Source organism: Homarus americanus, unplaced genomic scaffold (assembly GCF_018991925.1).
Source record: "Homarus americanus isolate GMGI-L3 unplaced genomic scaffold, GMGI_Hamer_2.0 scaffold12733, whole genome shotgun sequence".
Classification (NCBI taxonomy): Eukaryota; Metazoa; Arthropoda; class Malacostraca; order Decapoda; family Nephropidae; genus Homarus; species Homarus americanus.
The window spans coordinates 356,166-374,683 of NW_024750428.1; the positions used below are offsets into that span (position 1 = coordinate 356,166).

At 45.9% G+C, this 18,518-nt stretch overlaps 2 protein-coding genes across 2 annotated transcripts; one reads left to right on the plus strand and one right to left on the minus strand.

Annotated features, from left to right (window-relative positions):
* Positions 1–12,740: 12,740 nt before the first annotated feature.
* On the minus strand, positions 12,741–13,469 carry LOC121854068 (DBF4-type zinc finger-containing protein 2 homolog). The gene has a single exon (XM_042348457.1). The coding sequence runs from the start codon at positions 13,467–13,469 to the stop codon at positions 12,741–12,743; it is 729 nt and encodes a 242-aa protein (XP_042204391.1).
* LOC121854069 (mucin-2-like) lies at positions 13,468–14,802 on the plus strand. Its single transcript, XM_042348458.1, has 2 exons — positions 13,468–13,533; positions 13,945–14,802. The coding sequence occupies exons 1-2, from the start codon at positions 13,468–13,470 to the stop codon at positions 14,800–14,802; spliced, it is 924 nt and encodes a 307-aa protein (XP_042204392.1).
* The last annotated feature ends 3,716 nt before the right edge of the window (positions 14,803–18,518 follow it).

An 18,518-nucleotide genomic window follows, 5' to 3' on the forward strand; every position in this document is an offset into this window, starting at 1 on the left:
AGCCCTCGGCAGAGTCACCCACAAAAGACTCGTGGCATTGGAGGAGATATTCTAAAATGGATTAGGGCGTGGTTACAGGACAGAAAACAGCGAGTAACGATTGGAGTAACGTCACTAGTGGAGTACCCCAAGGCTCACTACTTGGACCAATATTATTTACTATATACATAAACGACATAGATATCGGCGTAGACAACAACATAAGTAAATTTGTTGATGACACTAAATTAGGGCGTGTAATTAAATCTGACGAGGACTCCTCTAAACTACGGGAAGATTTAAAAAAAAAATTCGAATGGTCTAAAAAATGGCAGATGAAATTCAATGTGGACAAATGTAAACAGAGAAACCAGATGTCAGATGAACAACGATATTATAGAGAAATCCGACTGTGAGAAAGATTTAGGAGTAATGATAAGTAGGAATCTTAAACCAAGTCATCAATGTGTATTTGCTCGAAACAAGGCTAATAAAGTACTTGGGTTCATACAAAGGAGTGGTAGTTACAAGACTAGAGAGGTCATCCTAAAACTATATCTTGCGCTTGTTTGACCTCACTTGGATTACGCAGTTCAATTCTGGTCACCGTATTACAGAATGGATATAGAATCCCTAGAAAGAATTCAGAGGAGAATGAAAAGACTAATCCCGGGCATTAGGAACCTTGAGTACAGAGACAGGTTAAAGCATCGTAATTTGCACTCCCTCAAGAGACGTAGAGTGAGGGGCGATATGATCGAGGTGTATAAGTGGAAGTCAGGGCTGAACAAAGGTGATATAACAAAGGTACTTAAATTATCCAACCAGGAGAGAATGGTTTTAAATTAGACAAATTTAGATTTAGGCGCGAAATAGGTAAACACTGGTTTGGAAATAGAGTAGTGGATTTACTCGAATACGCTGGATAGCTTCAAACATAGGTTGGATGGATATATGAGTGATAGGGGTTAGGTGTAAACGGGACTACCTAGTATGGGCCCTCTGCAGTTCCTCCATTCTTATGTACTTATGTTCCTAACCTAACAAGCTAACTTTACTTTACTTCTACTCTACTCTACTCTACTTTCATTTCTGTTTTTTTTTAATCGCTTAATTTTGGTATTATCGAATCTCCTAAATTTAAGGAAACATACTTGAATACAAATTCTCCTTCCAAGTGAGAGGTAAACATTACTCACTCCCTCTCTATTACACCTGGGAGAGGGAGGGAGGAGAAGTGAGAGGAGGGAGTGAGGGTGGAGATGGGGATAATGAGAGTGATTGAGGGAGGAAGGAGGAAGTGGAGAATAAGGAGGTGTGGGAGGAAGAAGTGGTGGTGAGAGAGGAAGGAAGGAAGTAAGGAATTGGTTCGGGAGAGGGAAGGAGGGAGGAGGAAGTAGAGAATGAGAGTGAGGGAAGAAAGGCCCACTCTACTTACATGAAGGGAGAGGGAGGGAGAGTGAGGAGGGAGAGAAGATGGGAGTGAGAGAGAGTGAGGTAGAATATGATAATGTTAAATTACTGTCACAGTCTGTTAAATTTTGTTAGTTTATATTAAATTAACTTAAATCATATAAAACTCCTGTGGAATTGTGTTAAACTATTTTTTTGGTAATGCATCGTAATGTTAAAATAAATTAAATTGTTAAAATATGTCAAATTATGTTAATTATATTTGACTAGATTAAATTATCTTAGATTATATTGTTGAATTACGTCAGATTATATTAAGTTATATTAAATTTAGTGATATTATATTAAATTATGTTAGTTTATGTTAAGTGAGGTGTTGGAGGTACTCATGGGGGAGGTTTTTAAGGTGATCTGGGTCAGGTAGTTAGAGCTTAACGACCTCTCTCAACTACCCTGGCAGTCTGGATTAACAAGGCAGTTAACCTGGTTTATGTTTCCTGCTCCTAGCCAACACCACAGCCAGGAAAATGAGGGAATTATTGGTGAGGAAAATGAGGGAATTATTGGTGAGGAAAATGAGGGAATTATTGGTGAGGAAAATGAGGGAATTATTGGTGAGGAAAATGAGGGAATTATTGGTGAGGAAAATGAGGGAATTATTGGTGAGGAAAATGAGGGAATTATTGGTGAGGAAAATGAGGGAATTATTGGTGAGGAAAATGATGGAATTATTGGTGAGGAAAATGGGGATTGGTTGATATTTATTGATGATAGTGGTAATGATAGTGATGATGATGATGATGATTATGGTAACGATGGTGATGATGGTGACGATGGTGACGGTGATAGTGAACTAAAAATGATAAAATATGAGGTTGGTGAAGATGACTCACTAAATAAAGGAAGAAAAGATTTGTTTAAGAGGTGAAGTGAGAGGAAAGTGACGGTATGATAGTGACGGTATGATAGTGACGGTGTGATAGTGACGGTGTGATAGTGACGGTATGATAGTGACGGTGTGATAGTGACGGTGTGATAGTGACGGTATGATAGTGACGGTGTGATAGTGACGGTATGATGGTGACGGTGTGATAGTGACGGTGTGATTGACTGTTGGGTGATGGTGATAAGGCTGCCAGGGGTGGGTAGGTGAGGTGTGTGTGGGTGAGGGGTGTGGATGAGGGCGTGTGGGTGAGGGGGTGTGGGTGAGGGGGTGTGGGTGAGGGGGTGTGGGCGAGGACGTAAGGGTGTGTGGGTGAGGGTGTGTGGGTGAGGGGGTGTGGGCGAGGACGTAAGGGTGTGTGGGTGAGGGTGTGTGGGTGAGGGCCACAGTAGGCCACCACAACACCAGGACACTTATGGTGGTGACGAGTTTTTGTGGCTTTCTGACTATGTAAAGGAGAAGGGACCCCGCCGCCCACCACAGGCCGCCCACCACTTACCAGAAGCCGCCCACCACTTACCAGGAACCGCCCACCATCCACCACAGACCATACACCGCCCACCACAGGCCACCCAATACACACCCAAGACCACTCTGCCCCGTATATTCCCTGTATACTCTTTTCCAGCAGTTAGAATGGATGGATAGATGGATGGATGGATAGATGGATGGATGGATGGATGGATAGATGGATGGATGGATAGATGGATGGATGGGTGGATGGATGGATGGATAGATGGATGGATAGATAGATGGGTGGATGGATGGGTGGATGGATGGATAAGAGTGAAGGTATAGGAGGGAATCTGTCTGTCTTTATCTCTGGCTGCCCACCATACGTCATAGCTGGGAGATAACTGAGACCTAAAATAAGACAAAACTTGAGAAATATAAGAAGGGAATCATCGTACACAAAACACGAAGAAAAGTATTGTGAAATCGGCAAGTAGATATTAAGCTTTCTAAGAACACATCACAAAGACCTGCCCTGGAGTTGTGTTCAGTGTGGTGTAGTGTATCAGTATGTGTAACGCGACGAGCTGTGTCCCCGCAAGGTTGTGTGCTGCTTCCCTTGCTATTACTAAGTCTCATGTTGGAGAAGTTATCACTCAATTCACAGTTACACATCATCCGTTGAAGGGGAAACACCTCATTATTAGGGTTACTGAATGCCTTAAATAGCATCACTGATCAGTTTCCCTATTGATCACAGCCTAGAATATATCAGTCAACGGAGAGATTCAATTTGGTAACCCCAGAAGGTATGAAGATATTATTACGCAATAATAGTACGACACACGCTTACCAAGGGGCCGGAAGAGGATGTACATAATCTTGGAGTAATGATTGTTGGACGACCTGACCTTCGGCGGAGTATACAGTGTGTGTGTGTGTGTGTGTGTATACTCATTCTTCTTAAAACCAACGTAACTACCGAACTAGACAACGTATAAACTGCTAACTCACACTATCTCTCTACTGGGTCGGTCATCAAGCACTTGGTCTGTATTTCTTGGAATGGTGAGGCGAGAACTCTAGTAATTTATACTTGGAAATACTGAAACGTTTGGTCCCTAATACACATACAGATTTGGTGACTTGCTGGTGTATGAGGTGACGTATGGGGGGTGGGGGTGCAAGTCAGAGGACACAGGTATCATTAATTAAGGTTATTATTAGTTTAGGTCAGGTGAGGTGACAGGACAATATGTAAATAAACATAGGAGTTGTAGCCTCAGTGTGTGTGTGGGGGAGGTGAGGTGTGGTGGTGAGGATGGTGTTGGAGGTTAGGTGTGGTGGTGGTGAGGGTGGTGTTGGAGGTGAGGTGCGGTGGCGAGGATGGTGTGGTAGTGGGGTGGTGTTGGAGGTTGGGTGAGGTGTGGTGGCGGGGATGGTGTTGGAGGTGGTGTGGTGGTGTGGTGGTTAGGTAGGTGGTGTGGTGGGTAGGATGGTGGGGCAGGTGGTGATGGTGAGGCAGGTGGTGATGGTGAGGCAGGTGGCGTGGTGATGGTGAGGCAGGTGGTGTGGTGTTGGTGGAGGCAGGTGGTGTTGGTGGGGCAGGTGGTGTTGGTGGGGCAGGTGGTGTTGGTGGGGCAGGTGGTGTTGGTGAGGCAGGTGGTGATGGTGGGGCAGGTGGTGATGGTGGGGCAGGTGGTGTTGGTGGGGCAGGTGGTGTGGTGGGGGCAGATGGTGTTGGTGAGGCAGATGGTGTTGGTGGGGCAGGTGGTGTTGGTGGGGCGGAGTGGTGGTGGGGCAGGTGGTGTTGGTGGGGCAGGTGGTGTTGGTGGGGCACGTGGTGTTGGTGAGGCGGGTGGTGATGGTGGGGCAGGTGGTGTGAGTGGGATGGCTAGGCCGGTTTGTGTTGATGGGGCAGGTGGTGTGGCAAGATGGTGGGGCAGGTGGTGATGGTGAGGCAGGTGGTGTTGGTGGGGGCAGGTGGTGTGGTAAGATGTGGTGGGCAGGTGGTGATGGTGGGGCGGGTGGTGTTGGTGGGGCGGGTGGTGTGGTGGGATGGTGGGGCAGGTGGTGTGGTAGGATGGTGGGGCAGGTGGTGTTGGTGGGGGCAGGTGGTGTTGGTGGGGCAGGTGGTGTGGAGGATGGTGAGGCAGGTGGTGATGGTGGGGCAGGTGGTGTTGGTGAGGCAGGTGGTGTTGGTGAGGCAGGTGGTGTGGTAAGGATGGCTAGGCCGGTTGTGTGATGATGATAAGGCAGGTGTGGTGGTGAGAGGGAAGTGTAGTAATGTGGTTGGTGATCAATGTGGTGGTGGTGGTGATGACACACTTCCCTTGGCCTTGGTGGGTCCATCTCCCCCTCCTCCCTCCTCCCTCCTCCTCCTCCTCATCATTATCATGTGATCCTGCCTCACCAACAATAACAAGCCCAAACTACCATCACCAACAATAACAACAGCATCCACCAACTACCATCACCAACAGCATCCACCACCACCAACAACAACAACTATCACCACCCTTCACATCCTTTTTACGAGCATTTAAACTATTAACATCCAAAAGGATTTATTTTTCAGCATAGTGGTGTGTGTGTGTGTGTGTGTGTGTGTGTGTGTGTGTGTGTGTGTGTGTGTGTGTTGTGTGTGTGTGTGTGTGTGTGTGTGTGTGTGTGTGTGTGTGTGTGTGTGTGTGTGTGTGTGTGTCCCGATATACAAAAATAACACACAATAAACTGGTGCCAAAACCTCGAATATATATTCCTGACAGGTTTACGTTAAGTAAATCCTTTGAGGAAGATGATTTAACACTTTGAAGATGATGATTTAACCCTTTGAGGACGATGATTTAACACTTTGATGACGATGATTTAACACTTTGATGATGATGATTTAACCCTTTGATGACGATGATTTAACACTTTGATGATGATGATTTAACCCTTTGATGATGATGATTTAACCCTTTGATGACGATGATTTAACACTTTGAGGATGATGATTTAACACTTTGAGGATGATGATTTAACCCTTTGATGACGATGATTTAACACTTTGAGGATGATGATTTAACACTTTGATGATGATGATTTAACCCTTTGATGACGATGATTTAACACTTTGATGATGATGATTTAACCCTTTGATGATGATGATTTAACCCTTTGATGACGATGATTTAACACTTTGAGGATGATGATTTAACACTTTGAGGATGATGATTTAACCCTTTGATGACGATGATTTAACACTTTGAGGATGATGATTTAACACTTTGATGATGATGATTTAACCCTTTGATGACGATGATTTAACACTTTGATGATGATGATTTAACCCTTTGATGATGATGATTTAACCCTTTGATGACGATGATTTAACACTTTGAGGATGATGATTTAACACTTTGAGGATGATGATTTAACACTTTGAAGATGATGATTTAACACTTTGAAGACGATGATTTAACACTTTGAAGATGATGATTTAACACTTTGAAGACGATGATTTAACACTTTGAGGATGATGAATTAACACTTTGAGGACGATGGTTTAACACTTTGATGATGATGATTTAACACTTTGATGATGATGATTTAACCCTTTGATGATGATGATTTAACCCTTTGAGGACGATGGTTTAACCCTTTGATGATGATGATTTAACCCTTTGAGGATGATGATTTAACCCTTTGAGGACGATGATTTAACCCTTTGAGGACGATGATTTAACCCTTTGAGGACGATGATTTAACCCTTTGATGATGATGATTTAACCCTTTGATGATGATGATTTAACCCTTTGAGGACGATGGTTTAACACTTTGATGATGATGATTTAACACTTTGATGATGATGGTTTAACACTTTGATGACGATGGTTTAACCCTTTGAGGATGATGATTTAACACTTTGAGGATGATGATTTAACACTTTGATGACGATGATTTAACCCTTTGAGGACGATGATTTAACCCTTTGAGGACGATGATTTAACCCTTTGATGATGATGATTTAACCCTTTGAAGATGATGATTTAACCCTTTGATGACGATGATTTAACCCTTTGATGATGATGATTTAACCCTTTGAAGATGATGATTTAACCCTTTGAAGATGATGATTTAACACTTTGAAGATGATGATTTAACCCTTTGAGGATGATGATTTAACACTTTGATGACGATGGTTAACCGCTTTGAGGACGATGATTTAACCTTGGGGATGATGATTTAACCCTTTGAGGACAGTAGTTGGCAACCGCTTTGAGGACGATGATTTAACCCTTTGATAATGATGGTTTAACCCTTTGATGAAGATGATTTAACCTTGAGGACGATGATTTAACTTGATAATGATGATTTAACCCTTTGATGAAGATGATTTAACCCTTTGAGGACGATGATTTAACCCTTTGAGGATGATGATTTATCACTTTGAGGACGATGATTTAACCCTTTGATGATGATGATTTAACCCTTTGAGGACGATGATTTAACCCTTTGAGGATAATGATTTAACCCTTTGAGGACGATGATTTAACCCTTTGAGGATAATGATTTAACCCTTTGAGGACGATGATTTAACACTTTGATGATGATGATTTAACCCTTTGATGATGATGATTTAACCCTTAGTGGACTATATGTGAACCCTTTCCGTATAATATATTCGTATTATATCGATAACTTAACCCTTTGAATATGATGATTTAATCCACGAGGAAGATGTTTTAACCCTTTGTGGATGATTTTTTCCTCTTTGGACGGCAGTTTAACCCTTTATTGACGATGGTTTAAACTTTCTCTCAAATATTTCAAGTTTATCACATTAACCTGCAGTAAATTTGTCAGCGACGTAACAGTGAATCTCAGAACACCAACACGACGATGTACGGTACAGCGGCACACGACCTTTGACAAACCTGTCCAGGTAGTGAAGTAATTTAATTGGCCTAATACTTGTCTTCCTGAGCTAGTGGGGGGAGAGGTGTGTGTGTGTGTGTGTGTGTGTGTGTGTGTGTGTGTGTGTGTGTGTGTGTGTGTGTTCCTAAAGGTGCTGCTGTGTGAGTGTACCTGACAAACGACCTTCCCAAGACTAATTAATTCATTTAAGGAAACACAGGTGTAGCGTTTATTTTGGGAAGAATAGAAATAAACAATGAGAAGAAGAGAGAGAGAGAGAGAGAGAGAGAGAGATTTGTGCGTGTATCGTTGTGTTTATAATTTTGAATATATGTATGCATCCATGTATGTACTGTATGTATGTATGTATGTATGTATGTATGTATGTATGTATGTATGTATGTATGTATGTATGTATGTATGTATGACGAGGTGAACGCGACTTATAAAGAGGATGAGGAATTTCACATGTCATCCTCAACGTCATGTGTTTAAGCGAGACGGTGTTAATACTAACACCTGGGCAAAAGAGACAGGTGGGCAAGACTGGTAGGTGGGCAAGAGAGGTAGGTGGGCAAGAGAGGTAGGTGGGCAAGAGGTAGGTGGGCAAGAGGAGGTAGGTGGGCAAGAGAGGTAGGTGGGCAAGACAGGTAGGTGGGCAAGAGAGGTAGGTGGGCAAGGAGGTAGGTGGGCAAGAGGGTAGGTGGGCAAGACAGGTAGGTGGACAAGACAGACAGGGGGGCAAGACAGACAGGGGGCAAGACAGACAGGTGAGCAAGACAGGTAGGTGGGCAGAGGCAGGTGGGCAAGACAGGTGGGTGGGCAAGAGAGGCAGGTGGGCAGACAGGGTAGGTGGGCAAGAGAGGTGGGTGGGCAAGAGGTGGGGTGGGCAAGAGAGACAGGTGGGCAAGACAGGTAGGTGGGCAAGACAGGTAGGTGGGCAAGAGAGGGTAGGTGGGCAAGAGGGCAGGTGGGCAAGACAGGTAGGTGGGCAAGAGAGAGGTAGGTGGGCAAGAGAGGCAGGCGGGCAAAGAGAAGTAGGTGGGCAAGAGAGGTGGGTGGGCAAGACAGGTAGGTGGGTAAGACAGGTAGGCGGGCAAGAGGCAGGTGGGCAAGAGAGCAGGTGGGCAAGAGAGGTAGGTGGGCAAGAGGTAGGTGGGCAAGAGGTGGGTGGGCAAGAGGGGGTGGGCAAGGGTAGGTGGGCAAGAGAGGTGGGTGGAGTAGAGGCAGGCGGGCAAGAGAAGTAGGTGGGCAGAGAGGTAGGTGGGCAAGACAGGTAGGTGGGTAAGACAGGTAGGCGGGCAAGAGGCAGGTGGGCAAGAGAGGCAGGTGGGCAGAGAGGCAGGTGGGCAAGAGAGGCAGGTGGGCAAGAGGTAGGTGGGCAAGAGGTAGGTGGGCAAGAGAGGCAGGTTTGAAGAGCGGCAGGTGGGCAAGACAGGTAGGTGGACAAGACAGACAGGTGGGCAAGACAGACAGGTGGGCAAGACAGGTGGTGGGCAAGACAGGTAGGTGGGCAAGAGAGGGCGGGTGGGCAAGAGAGGTAGGTGGGCAAGAGAGGCAGGTGGGCAAGACAGGTGGGTGGGCAAGAGGTAGGTGGGCAAAGAAGAGGCAGGTGGGCAAGAGAGGTAGGTGGGCGAGAGGCAGGTGAGGATAAACAGATGGGCAAAAACGACAAGTGAGGAGGTAATTTTTTTTTACGGGGATTAGCCCACCCAGGCACAGGTCACTGACCCACACCGGGGCCTGGGGGCGAAAATGTAATAATAATAATAATAATAATATGTGATAATAATAATAATAATAATAATAATAATAATAATAATAATAATAAAGTAGCTGGATAAGACAGTCAGCTTATATATAGTAGAAGTAAACAAATAAACAAGACATACTGTAGACAATGATGATAAACAACATCACACTAAGACATTCATATGCAGAAACTAAACTAACATACAACATTTAAAACATACACAAAATTGACTACAACATACAACATGGTAAACACTTAACATTATGCATGATACATAACATACAACATACAGAAGGTAATCCAACATAGGCATAAAAGTTATTCAGATATATAAATACAATTAGTCTTGAATTACTTTACAAATATAAGGTAATTATGATTGACTCAGGTACTTAAATGTTTGTGACGGATGTGTGTGTGTGTGTTAGTGCACACGCGCGTGTATGTGTGTGTGTGTGTGCGCGCGCGCGCCCTTCTGTAATGTTACCCACTTTCGGTATCTCGGCTCCCACCTGTCCACCACCGCGGACATCGATGAAGAGATTCAGCATCTGATCACATGTGCATCTCAAGCCTTTGGCAGACTCCGTACCCGTGTCTTCAACTGTAGGGAGCTGAAATTATCTACAAAGTTGCACGTATATCGAGCAGTGGTCCTCCCCACCCTGCGAGACATGGGTCACATACAGGAGGCACCTCAAGGCCCTTCAAATCTTTCACCAACATAGACTACGTTCCATCCTCCGAGTTTCTGGAAGACAAGAGAAATGCCAGTATTCTCGCTGACACCGACTGTAGGAGCATCGAGGCTACCATTATCCATGAACAACTACGCTGGACTGGCCATGTTACCCGCATGGACGACAGTAGACTGCTTAAAGCAGCTACTTTACAGTCACCTAACGAATAGTAAACGTATCGCTGGCGGGCAACTGAAAAGGTATAAGGATAGTCTTAAGACAAACCTGAAAAAGTGCCAAATCGACTCCCTCACCTGGGAGACGATTACTCCACACCGTGACGCTTGGAGGAGCACCACACAAGAAGGTGTCAATACTTTCGAGTTAGCCCGACTGCAAACCGAGGCAGACAAGCGCCAACGCCGGAAAGACGCTGTGTCCGCCCTTCCCGCATTGGATGTAGCCCTCCACATGTGCAACATCTGAACGACCCTGAGGGTCCCGTATCGGCTTTTTGTCGCCTTAAAACTCACCAACGAAGGTGACGCCCTAAAGAACTCGTATCATTGTCTCATAGTTGGATGATTGTCATACTCGATTCTGAGTGACAGCAAAGTAGTTGTAGGTGTGTGTGTGTGTGTGTGTGTGTGTGTGTTTTGTATATGCGTTTGTATTTGTGTGTATGTATATTTTACAGTATGTGAGTTTTTCATGTGTGCAGATGTTTACAGGTGTGTTTTCAGGTGCAGGTTTGTAAAGGTGTGTACAGGTATGTGTTGAAGTGCACGTGTGTACAAGGGTGTGTTCAGATGCAGGTGTGTGTTCAGGTGTGTGCAGGTGTGTATCCAGCATGCATGACCTGTTATTACATTGCACAAGTGACCTAATAACTCCTACACACAAAGGTTCACTATTTACCTGGTGGTCTTAATGTTGGTACGTTAGGTTAGGTTAGGTTAGGTTAGGTTAGGTTAGGTTAGGTTTGGTTTGGTTTGGTTAGGTTAGGTTAGGTTAGGTTAGGTTAGGTTAGGTTAGGTTAGGTTGTTGTTAGGTTTGGTTAGGTTAAGTTAGGTTTGGTTTGGTTAGGTTAGGTTTGGTTTGGTTAGGTTAGGTTTGGTTTGGTTAGGTTAGGTTAGGTTAGGTTAGGTTAAGTTAGGTTTGGTTAGGTTAAGTTAGGTTGAGTTAGGTTAGGTTAAGTTAGGTTAGGTTAGATTAGGTAAGGTTGCGTTAGTTGGGTTAGATTAAGTTAAGTTAGTTAGATTAGAGTTAGATTAGGCTTAGGTTAGGGTAGGTGGGGTTACGTTACGTTGTTAGGTTAGGTTAGGTTAGGTTAGGTTAGGTTGGGTACAGTTCACCTGATGGTTGTATTAGCTTATATTCTCTCAGGTAATTGGTTTACTAATGGTAGTGTGTGTGTGTGTGTGTGTGTGTGTGTGGTGGTGGTGTGTGAGTGTTGGTGGTGGAGTGGATGGTGTGTGTGTGTGTGTGTGTGTGTGTGTGTGTGTGTGTGTGTGTGTTACGGCATTTAATGTACTTCTTTCCCTATCTAGTGTAATTTTCGGCCATTTATCGTTATTTTATACCATTATCTGTACATTTTGTCCCATTATTAGTACACATTAAGCCATTACTACTTTTTATACCATTATCTGTACGTTTTGTGCCATTATGTGTGTATATATAGCACCATTAACTCTATTACCGCAGCATTAAGGTTTATTTTTGTCTCTTTTTCCAGGTGAGTTCAACCCTTGTGGCGATGTTACTGTTTGGCGACATCTGGTAACTATATTGTTTACATGTGTTACTCTCGGGGTCCAAATCCTTGTACAGTATCGGGAGGCAAACAATTCAACTCTTGTTTACTTTGGCTAATCCGGGTGTTACAGGGTGTTGTATAAGGTGTTACAGGGTGTTGTATAAGGTGTTACAGGGTGTTGTATAAGGTGTTACAGAGTGTTGTATAAGGTGTTACAGGGTGTTGTATAAGATGTTACAGGGTGTTGTATAAGGTGTTACAGGGTGTTGTATAAGGTGTTACAGAGTGTTGTATAAGATGTTACAGGGTGTTGTATAAGGTGTTACAGGGTGTTGTATAAGGTGTTACAGGGTGTTGTATAAGGTGTTACAGGGTGTTGTATAAGGTGTTACAGGGTGTTGTATAAGGTGTTACAGGGTGTTGTATAAGGTGTTACAGGGTGTTGTATAAGGTGTTACAGGGTGTTGTATAAGGTGTTACAGGGTGTTGTATAAGGTGTTACAGGGTGTTGTATAAGGTGTTACAGGGTGTTGTATAAGATGTTACAGGGTGTTGTATAAGGTGTTACAGGGTGTTGTGTATAAGATGTTAAGAGGGTGTTGTATATAAAGTTACAGGTACATATGTTGTATAAGATGTTACAGGGTGTTGTATAAGGTGTTACAGGGTGTTGTATAAGGTGTTACAGGGTGTTGTATAAGGTGTTACAGGGTGTTGTATAAGGTGTTACAGGGTGTTGTATAAGGTGTTACAGGGTGTTGTATAAGCAGTAGATGATACAAGGGCAGCCATTACACTGGTCTGGTACATCCTAATTGCGTCCTGACACTCGCCTGACATCACCAAGTGAGGGCCCTATTAGTGAGGCGAGGGGCGGGGGTGCAACGGGGCGACTAGAGTGGGGCAGGACCAACACGGGGCAGAGTGGGGCAGGAGCAACACGGGGCAGAGTCGGGCAGGTGCAACACGGGCAGAGGGGCAGGAGCAACACGGGGCAGAGGGGCAGGAGCCAACACGGGCAGAGTGGGGCAGGAGCAACACGGGCAAAGTGGCAGGAGCAACACGGGGCAGAGTCGGGCAGGTGCAACACGGGGCAGAGGGGCAGGAGCAATACGGGGCAAGAGGCAGGGGCACATGGGGCAGGAGGTGGAGGAACACGGGCAGAGGGGCAGGAGCAACACGGGGCATGGGGTGGGGCAGAGCAAATGGGGCAGAGGGGCAGAGCAACACGGGCAAAGGGGCAGGAGCAACACGGGGCAGAGGCAGACCAACACGGGGCAAAGGGGCAGGAGCAACACGGGCAGAGTCGGGGCAGGTGCACGCGCGGGGGCAGAGGTCCCGGCAGGAGGAACACTGGGCAGAGTGGGGGCAGTGGCAACACGGGGCAGAGTGGGGCAGGAGCAACACGGGGCAAAGTGGGGCAGGAGCAACACGGGCAGAGCCGGGCAGGTGCAACACGGGGGCATAGGGCAGGAGCAACACGGCCATGGTGGGGGCAGGACACGGGGCATGGTGGGGGCAGTGGAAACCATGGGCAGAGGGCAGGAGCAACACGGGGCAGAGTGGAGCAGGAGCAACACGGGGCATGGTGGGGCAGGAGCAACACGGGGCATGGTGGGCCAGGAGCAACACGGGGCAGAGTCGGGCAGGAGTAACACGGGGTTGCGCATGAACTAGACTGGACGGGGCGGGGCGGGGCGGGGCAAACAGCGCGGGTATTCTCACAGCAACATAATGACAGTAGAGTTTTTATTGTCAATCATGTTTCTACTGATCACTTCCGAGATAATTACAGCCTTGATAATTGTATTTGTAACCCAATAATTTCGTTGATAATTCGCATGTGTTTGATAATTAATTAGGTTATTGGTAATTTTTTTTAGATAATTATTACCATGAGAATTAAGTATTGTAAGATAATTAGTTCATTAGTAATTTGTATATTGTAGGATAATTGGTTTGTTATTAATTGATGTTACGTTAAGGGAGAATTATTTGATTATTTTATAACAAGGAACTGATCAGGAGTGTAAACAATGGATACTAACTAACGTACCTCTAGCCCCCTGCCCTCAAGACAACAGTACCTCCAGCCCCCTGCCCTCAACACAACAGTACCCTCCAGCCCCTGCCCCTCAACACAACAGCACTCCAGCCCCTGCCCTCAAGACCAGTACCTCCAGCCCTGCCCTCAAGACAACAGTACCTCCAGCCCCTGCAGGCACACAACAGTCCTCCAGCCCTTGCCCTGGAAACAGTACCTCCAAAAACAGCACCAGGCCCCTCAAGACAACAGTACCTCCAGCCCCTGCCCTCAACAACAACAGCACCTCCAGCCCTTAAGACACAACAGCACACAACAGTACCAGCCCCTGCCCTCAACACAACAGCACCCAGCCCCCCTGTCTCAACACACAACAGTGCCAGCCCCCTGCCCTCAGCCCTCAACACAACAGTACCTCCAGCCCCTGCCCCACTCAAGACAACAGCCCCTGCCCCCAAGACAACAGTACCCAGCCCCAGTCTCAACACAACAGTACCCCCGTCCTGCCCTCAAGCATGCCAGTGCACCCAGCCCCTGCCCTCAAGACAACAGTACCTCCAGCCCCCTGCCCTCAACACAACAGCACCTAGCCCCTGCCCTCAACACAACAGCCTCCAGCCCCTGCCTCAACACAACACCTCCAGCCCCCTGCCTCAAGACAACAGAATTTCCAGCCCCTGCCCTCAACCTCCAGCCCCTGCCCTCAACACAACAGTACCTCCAGCCCCCTGCCCTCAACACAACAGTACCTCCAGCCCCCTACCCTCAACACAACAGTACCTCGAGCCCCTGCCCTCAACACAACAGTACCTCCAGCCCCCTGCACTCAACACAACAGTACCTCCAGCCCCCTGCACTCAACACAACAGTACCTAGCTGATACTGTTTTAAATACCAACCGGCTATTCATCATGACCCTTGTGCTGGCATATTACACACACACACACACACACACACACGGCGACATCTGGCATCTCTTACTGGTGGACTGTGTTTATTCATATTTATCGTTGTTTTAGTTTTTTTATTTAATTTTCGTCTGGTTAATGCGGCATAATATATAATGAAGAGCATCGTTCACCGCCTGTATGAACAATCATATATGACCCTCGAGTAGTTGCCAGATATTGACCAACAGTGTAGAGGAGAATATTTGATGACCCTGTGGTACTTTCGTTGTGGTTAGGTTTTCTTAGGTTAGTTTACGTTACATTTGGATATGGTAGTTTAAGTTATGGTAGGTTAGGTTAGGTTAGGTTATGTTATGGCGTGTGAGCCGCAGCATGAAGGAGTTAATAGCGTGAGGTGGGTCTTGCTAGCATGTCCCAGATTCTTAGTTTAGGCCACAAGTACCTGTCTGGGGCAACCATTATTATTATTATTATTATTATTATTATTATTATTATTATTATTATTATTATTATTATTATTATTATTATTATTATTGTTCTTGTTGTTACGTTATCATCGTCCAGCTCACAGCAAGGTCAATCTAGGTTACTATTGAGAGCAGATGGTCACGACGGGGCAAATGTCAAACTGTGACCACGACACCACGTAATTATTAATGCCTCTCAGTAATCACTTAGTTGTAGAGTTTCAGGTATTTGTGATATAATTAATAGTGAAATGGTCGAAAAACACACACACACACACACATACACACACACACACACACACACACACACACACACTAGAGAGAGGCACGTTCCTTTCATCTCTCATCGTCCCTCATGCGAGTCTCACTAAGATACATCAAGTTGACGTAATTATCAGTGAAGTTACCTGACTTGAGTGACTGACTGACTACCCATCTTGGTGATCCACTATCCATCTTGGTGATCCACTATCCGTCTTGGTGATCCATTCGCCATCTTGGTGATTCTCTATCCATCTTGGTGATCCACTACCCATTTTGGTGATCCACTATCCGTCTTGGTGATCTATTAGCCATCTTGGTGATCCACTACTGGTGATCCACGGGTCAACACTGTTAGTCAGGTAGAACATTGCCTCACCAAATAAGTGTTGTCGTATAAGGATAAAGGGGCATCCGTCCACACACCGAGGAGTGTAATTATACCATATAGGTCGAGTGAGTGGCTGTCTGCTGTACTAGACAACATGGCCACACACAGTCTGGCCACACAGTATGGCCACACAGATAGTCTGGCTCCACAGATAGTCTGGCCACACAGCATGGCCAGATAGAGAGAGTGGGAGAAAACCTGGCTACAAAGAGAGAGCTCAAGCGTCAAAAACTAGCCAAGTAGGTCATGAACTGAAAATGGTTTCGTGCATGACTGGGGGGGCGGGGTATGACTGTGTGGGCGGGGTATGGCTGTGTGGGCGGGGTATGGCTGTGTGGGCGGGGCATGACTGTGTGGGCGGGGCATGACTGAGTGGGCGGGGCATGACTGTGTGGGCGTTGTATGGCTGTGTGGGCGGGGTATGGCTGTGTGGGCGGGGCATGACTGTGGGTGGGGTATGACTGTGTGGGCGGATACGACTGTGTGGGCGGGGCATGACTGTGTGGGCGGGGCATGGCTGTGTGGGCGGGGTACGACTGTGTGGGCGGGGTATGACTATGTGGGCGGGGCTTGCCAGTCAGTGATCTTGGGGGAACCTGCACCTCGCGTCGACCTGACCTCTGACCTCTCACTGCTTGTCCCAGATTCAGGTGTTGTGTCGTCAGTGCTGTTCCTTGTTACCATCACAGACAGTACCAGGTCCTTGTTGCCATCACTGACAGTACCAGGTCCTTGTTACCATCACAGACAGTACCAGGTCCTTGTTACCATCACAGACAGTACCAGGTCCTTGTTACCATCACAGACAGTACCAGGTCCTTGTTACCATCACAGACAATACCAGGTCCTTGTTACCATCACAGACAATACCAGGTCCTTGTTACCATCACAGACAGTACCAGGTCCTTGTTACCATCACAGACAGTACCAGGTCCTTGTTACCATCACAGACAGTACCAGGTCCTTGTTACCTTCTACAGACAGTACCAGGTCCTTGTTACCATCACAGACAGTATGTTACCAGACAGTACCAGGTCCTGTTACCATCACAGACAGTACCAGGTCCTTGTTACCATCACAGACAGTACCAGGTCCTTGTTACCATCACAGACAGTACCAGGTCCTTGTTACCATCACAGACAGTACCAGGTCCTTGTTACCATCACAGACAGTACCAGGTCCTTGTTGCCATCACAGACAGTACCAGGTCCTTGTTACCATCACAGACAGTACCAGGTCCTTGTTACCATCACAGTACCAGGTCCTTGTTACCATCACAGACAGTACCAGGTCCTTGTTACCATCACAGACATTACCAGGTCCTTGTTACCATCACAGACAGTACCAGGTCCTTGTTACCATCACAGACAGTACCAGGTCCTTGTTACCATACCAGTCACAGACCATAGTACCAGGTCCTTATTACCATCACAGACAGTACCAGGTCCTTGTTACCATCACGGACCAGTACCAGGTCCTTGTTACCCTCACAGACAGTACCAGGTCCTTGTTACCATCTGACAGTACCAGGTCCTTGTTGCCATCACAGACAGTACCAGGTCCTTGTTACCATCACTGACAGTACCAGGTCCTTGTTACCATCACAGACAGTACCAGGTCCTTGTTGCCATCACTGACAGTACCAGGTCCTTGTTACCATCACAGACAGTACCAGGTCCTTGTTACCATCACAGACAGTACCAGGTCCTTGTTACCATCACAGACAGTACCAGGTCCTTGTTACCATCACAGACAGTACCAGGTCCTTGTTGCCATCACTGACAGTACCAGGTCCTTGTTACCATCACAGACAGTACCAGGTCCTTGTTACCATCATCAACAAGACTAAAGTGACACCCTAACAAAAGTAGCGCCTAGAAAATTTCAGTATATCTGGCTTCGAACCCACGTACTGAGGTTTTGTGTGGTGATGCTAAAGCCCTGTCACTCACCACCTGCAGAAAGCTGTGTGAGGTAACTGAGGTTCTGGTGGAGGTGTGAGCAGGATTTATGGTTCTTTTTATTTTCGCCTTTTTCAACCTCTCGTTCTCGTACTTGACTCTGGTGTTGGTGCTGAGTGTTTTCTTTTCCTGTTATTTTGTTTGATTTTTTATTTTTTTTTTATTTGGTAATTTATTTATTTATACTTTTTGTGTTTTTAATTTTCTATGATGTTAACTTTTTCGTGTTAATAATATTTTGTGTTTTGAAATTTTCCCTTTTCAACTTTTATCATTTTTTTATTTATTTATTTTTTCATTTTTCACATGTTACGCTTTCAAGATCTCGACGTTCTTCAGTATGTGTTTATACCTAAGTGCGGTTTCTATTTTTATTCTCAGTTTACTATTTACAGCAACAACTTAGTTAACTACGAGTGTTTAAAAATTGTGTTTATGCGGGTTTTATAGGACGCACCACACACCCACACACACACCCACACACCACACCACACACCACACCACACCACACACACACACACACACACACACACACACACACACACACACACACACACACACACACACACACACACACACACACACACTAGAAGCAGGAAAA

Coding starts and splice junctions, on each gene's coding strand:
- LOC121854068 (XM_042348457.1), bottom strand. CDS start 13,469: ATGCCCCGTGTTGCTCCTGCTCCACTCTGCCCCGTGTTGCTCCTGCCC.
- LOC121854069 (XM_042348458.1), top strand. CDS start 13,468: ATGGTGGGGCAGGAGCAACACGGGGCATGGTGGGCCAGGAGCAACACG. Junction 13,534..13,944: donor CGGGGCAGAGTCGGGCAGGA/GTAACACGGGGT, acceptor ACGTACCTCTAG/CCCCCTGCCCTCAAGACAAC.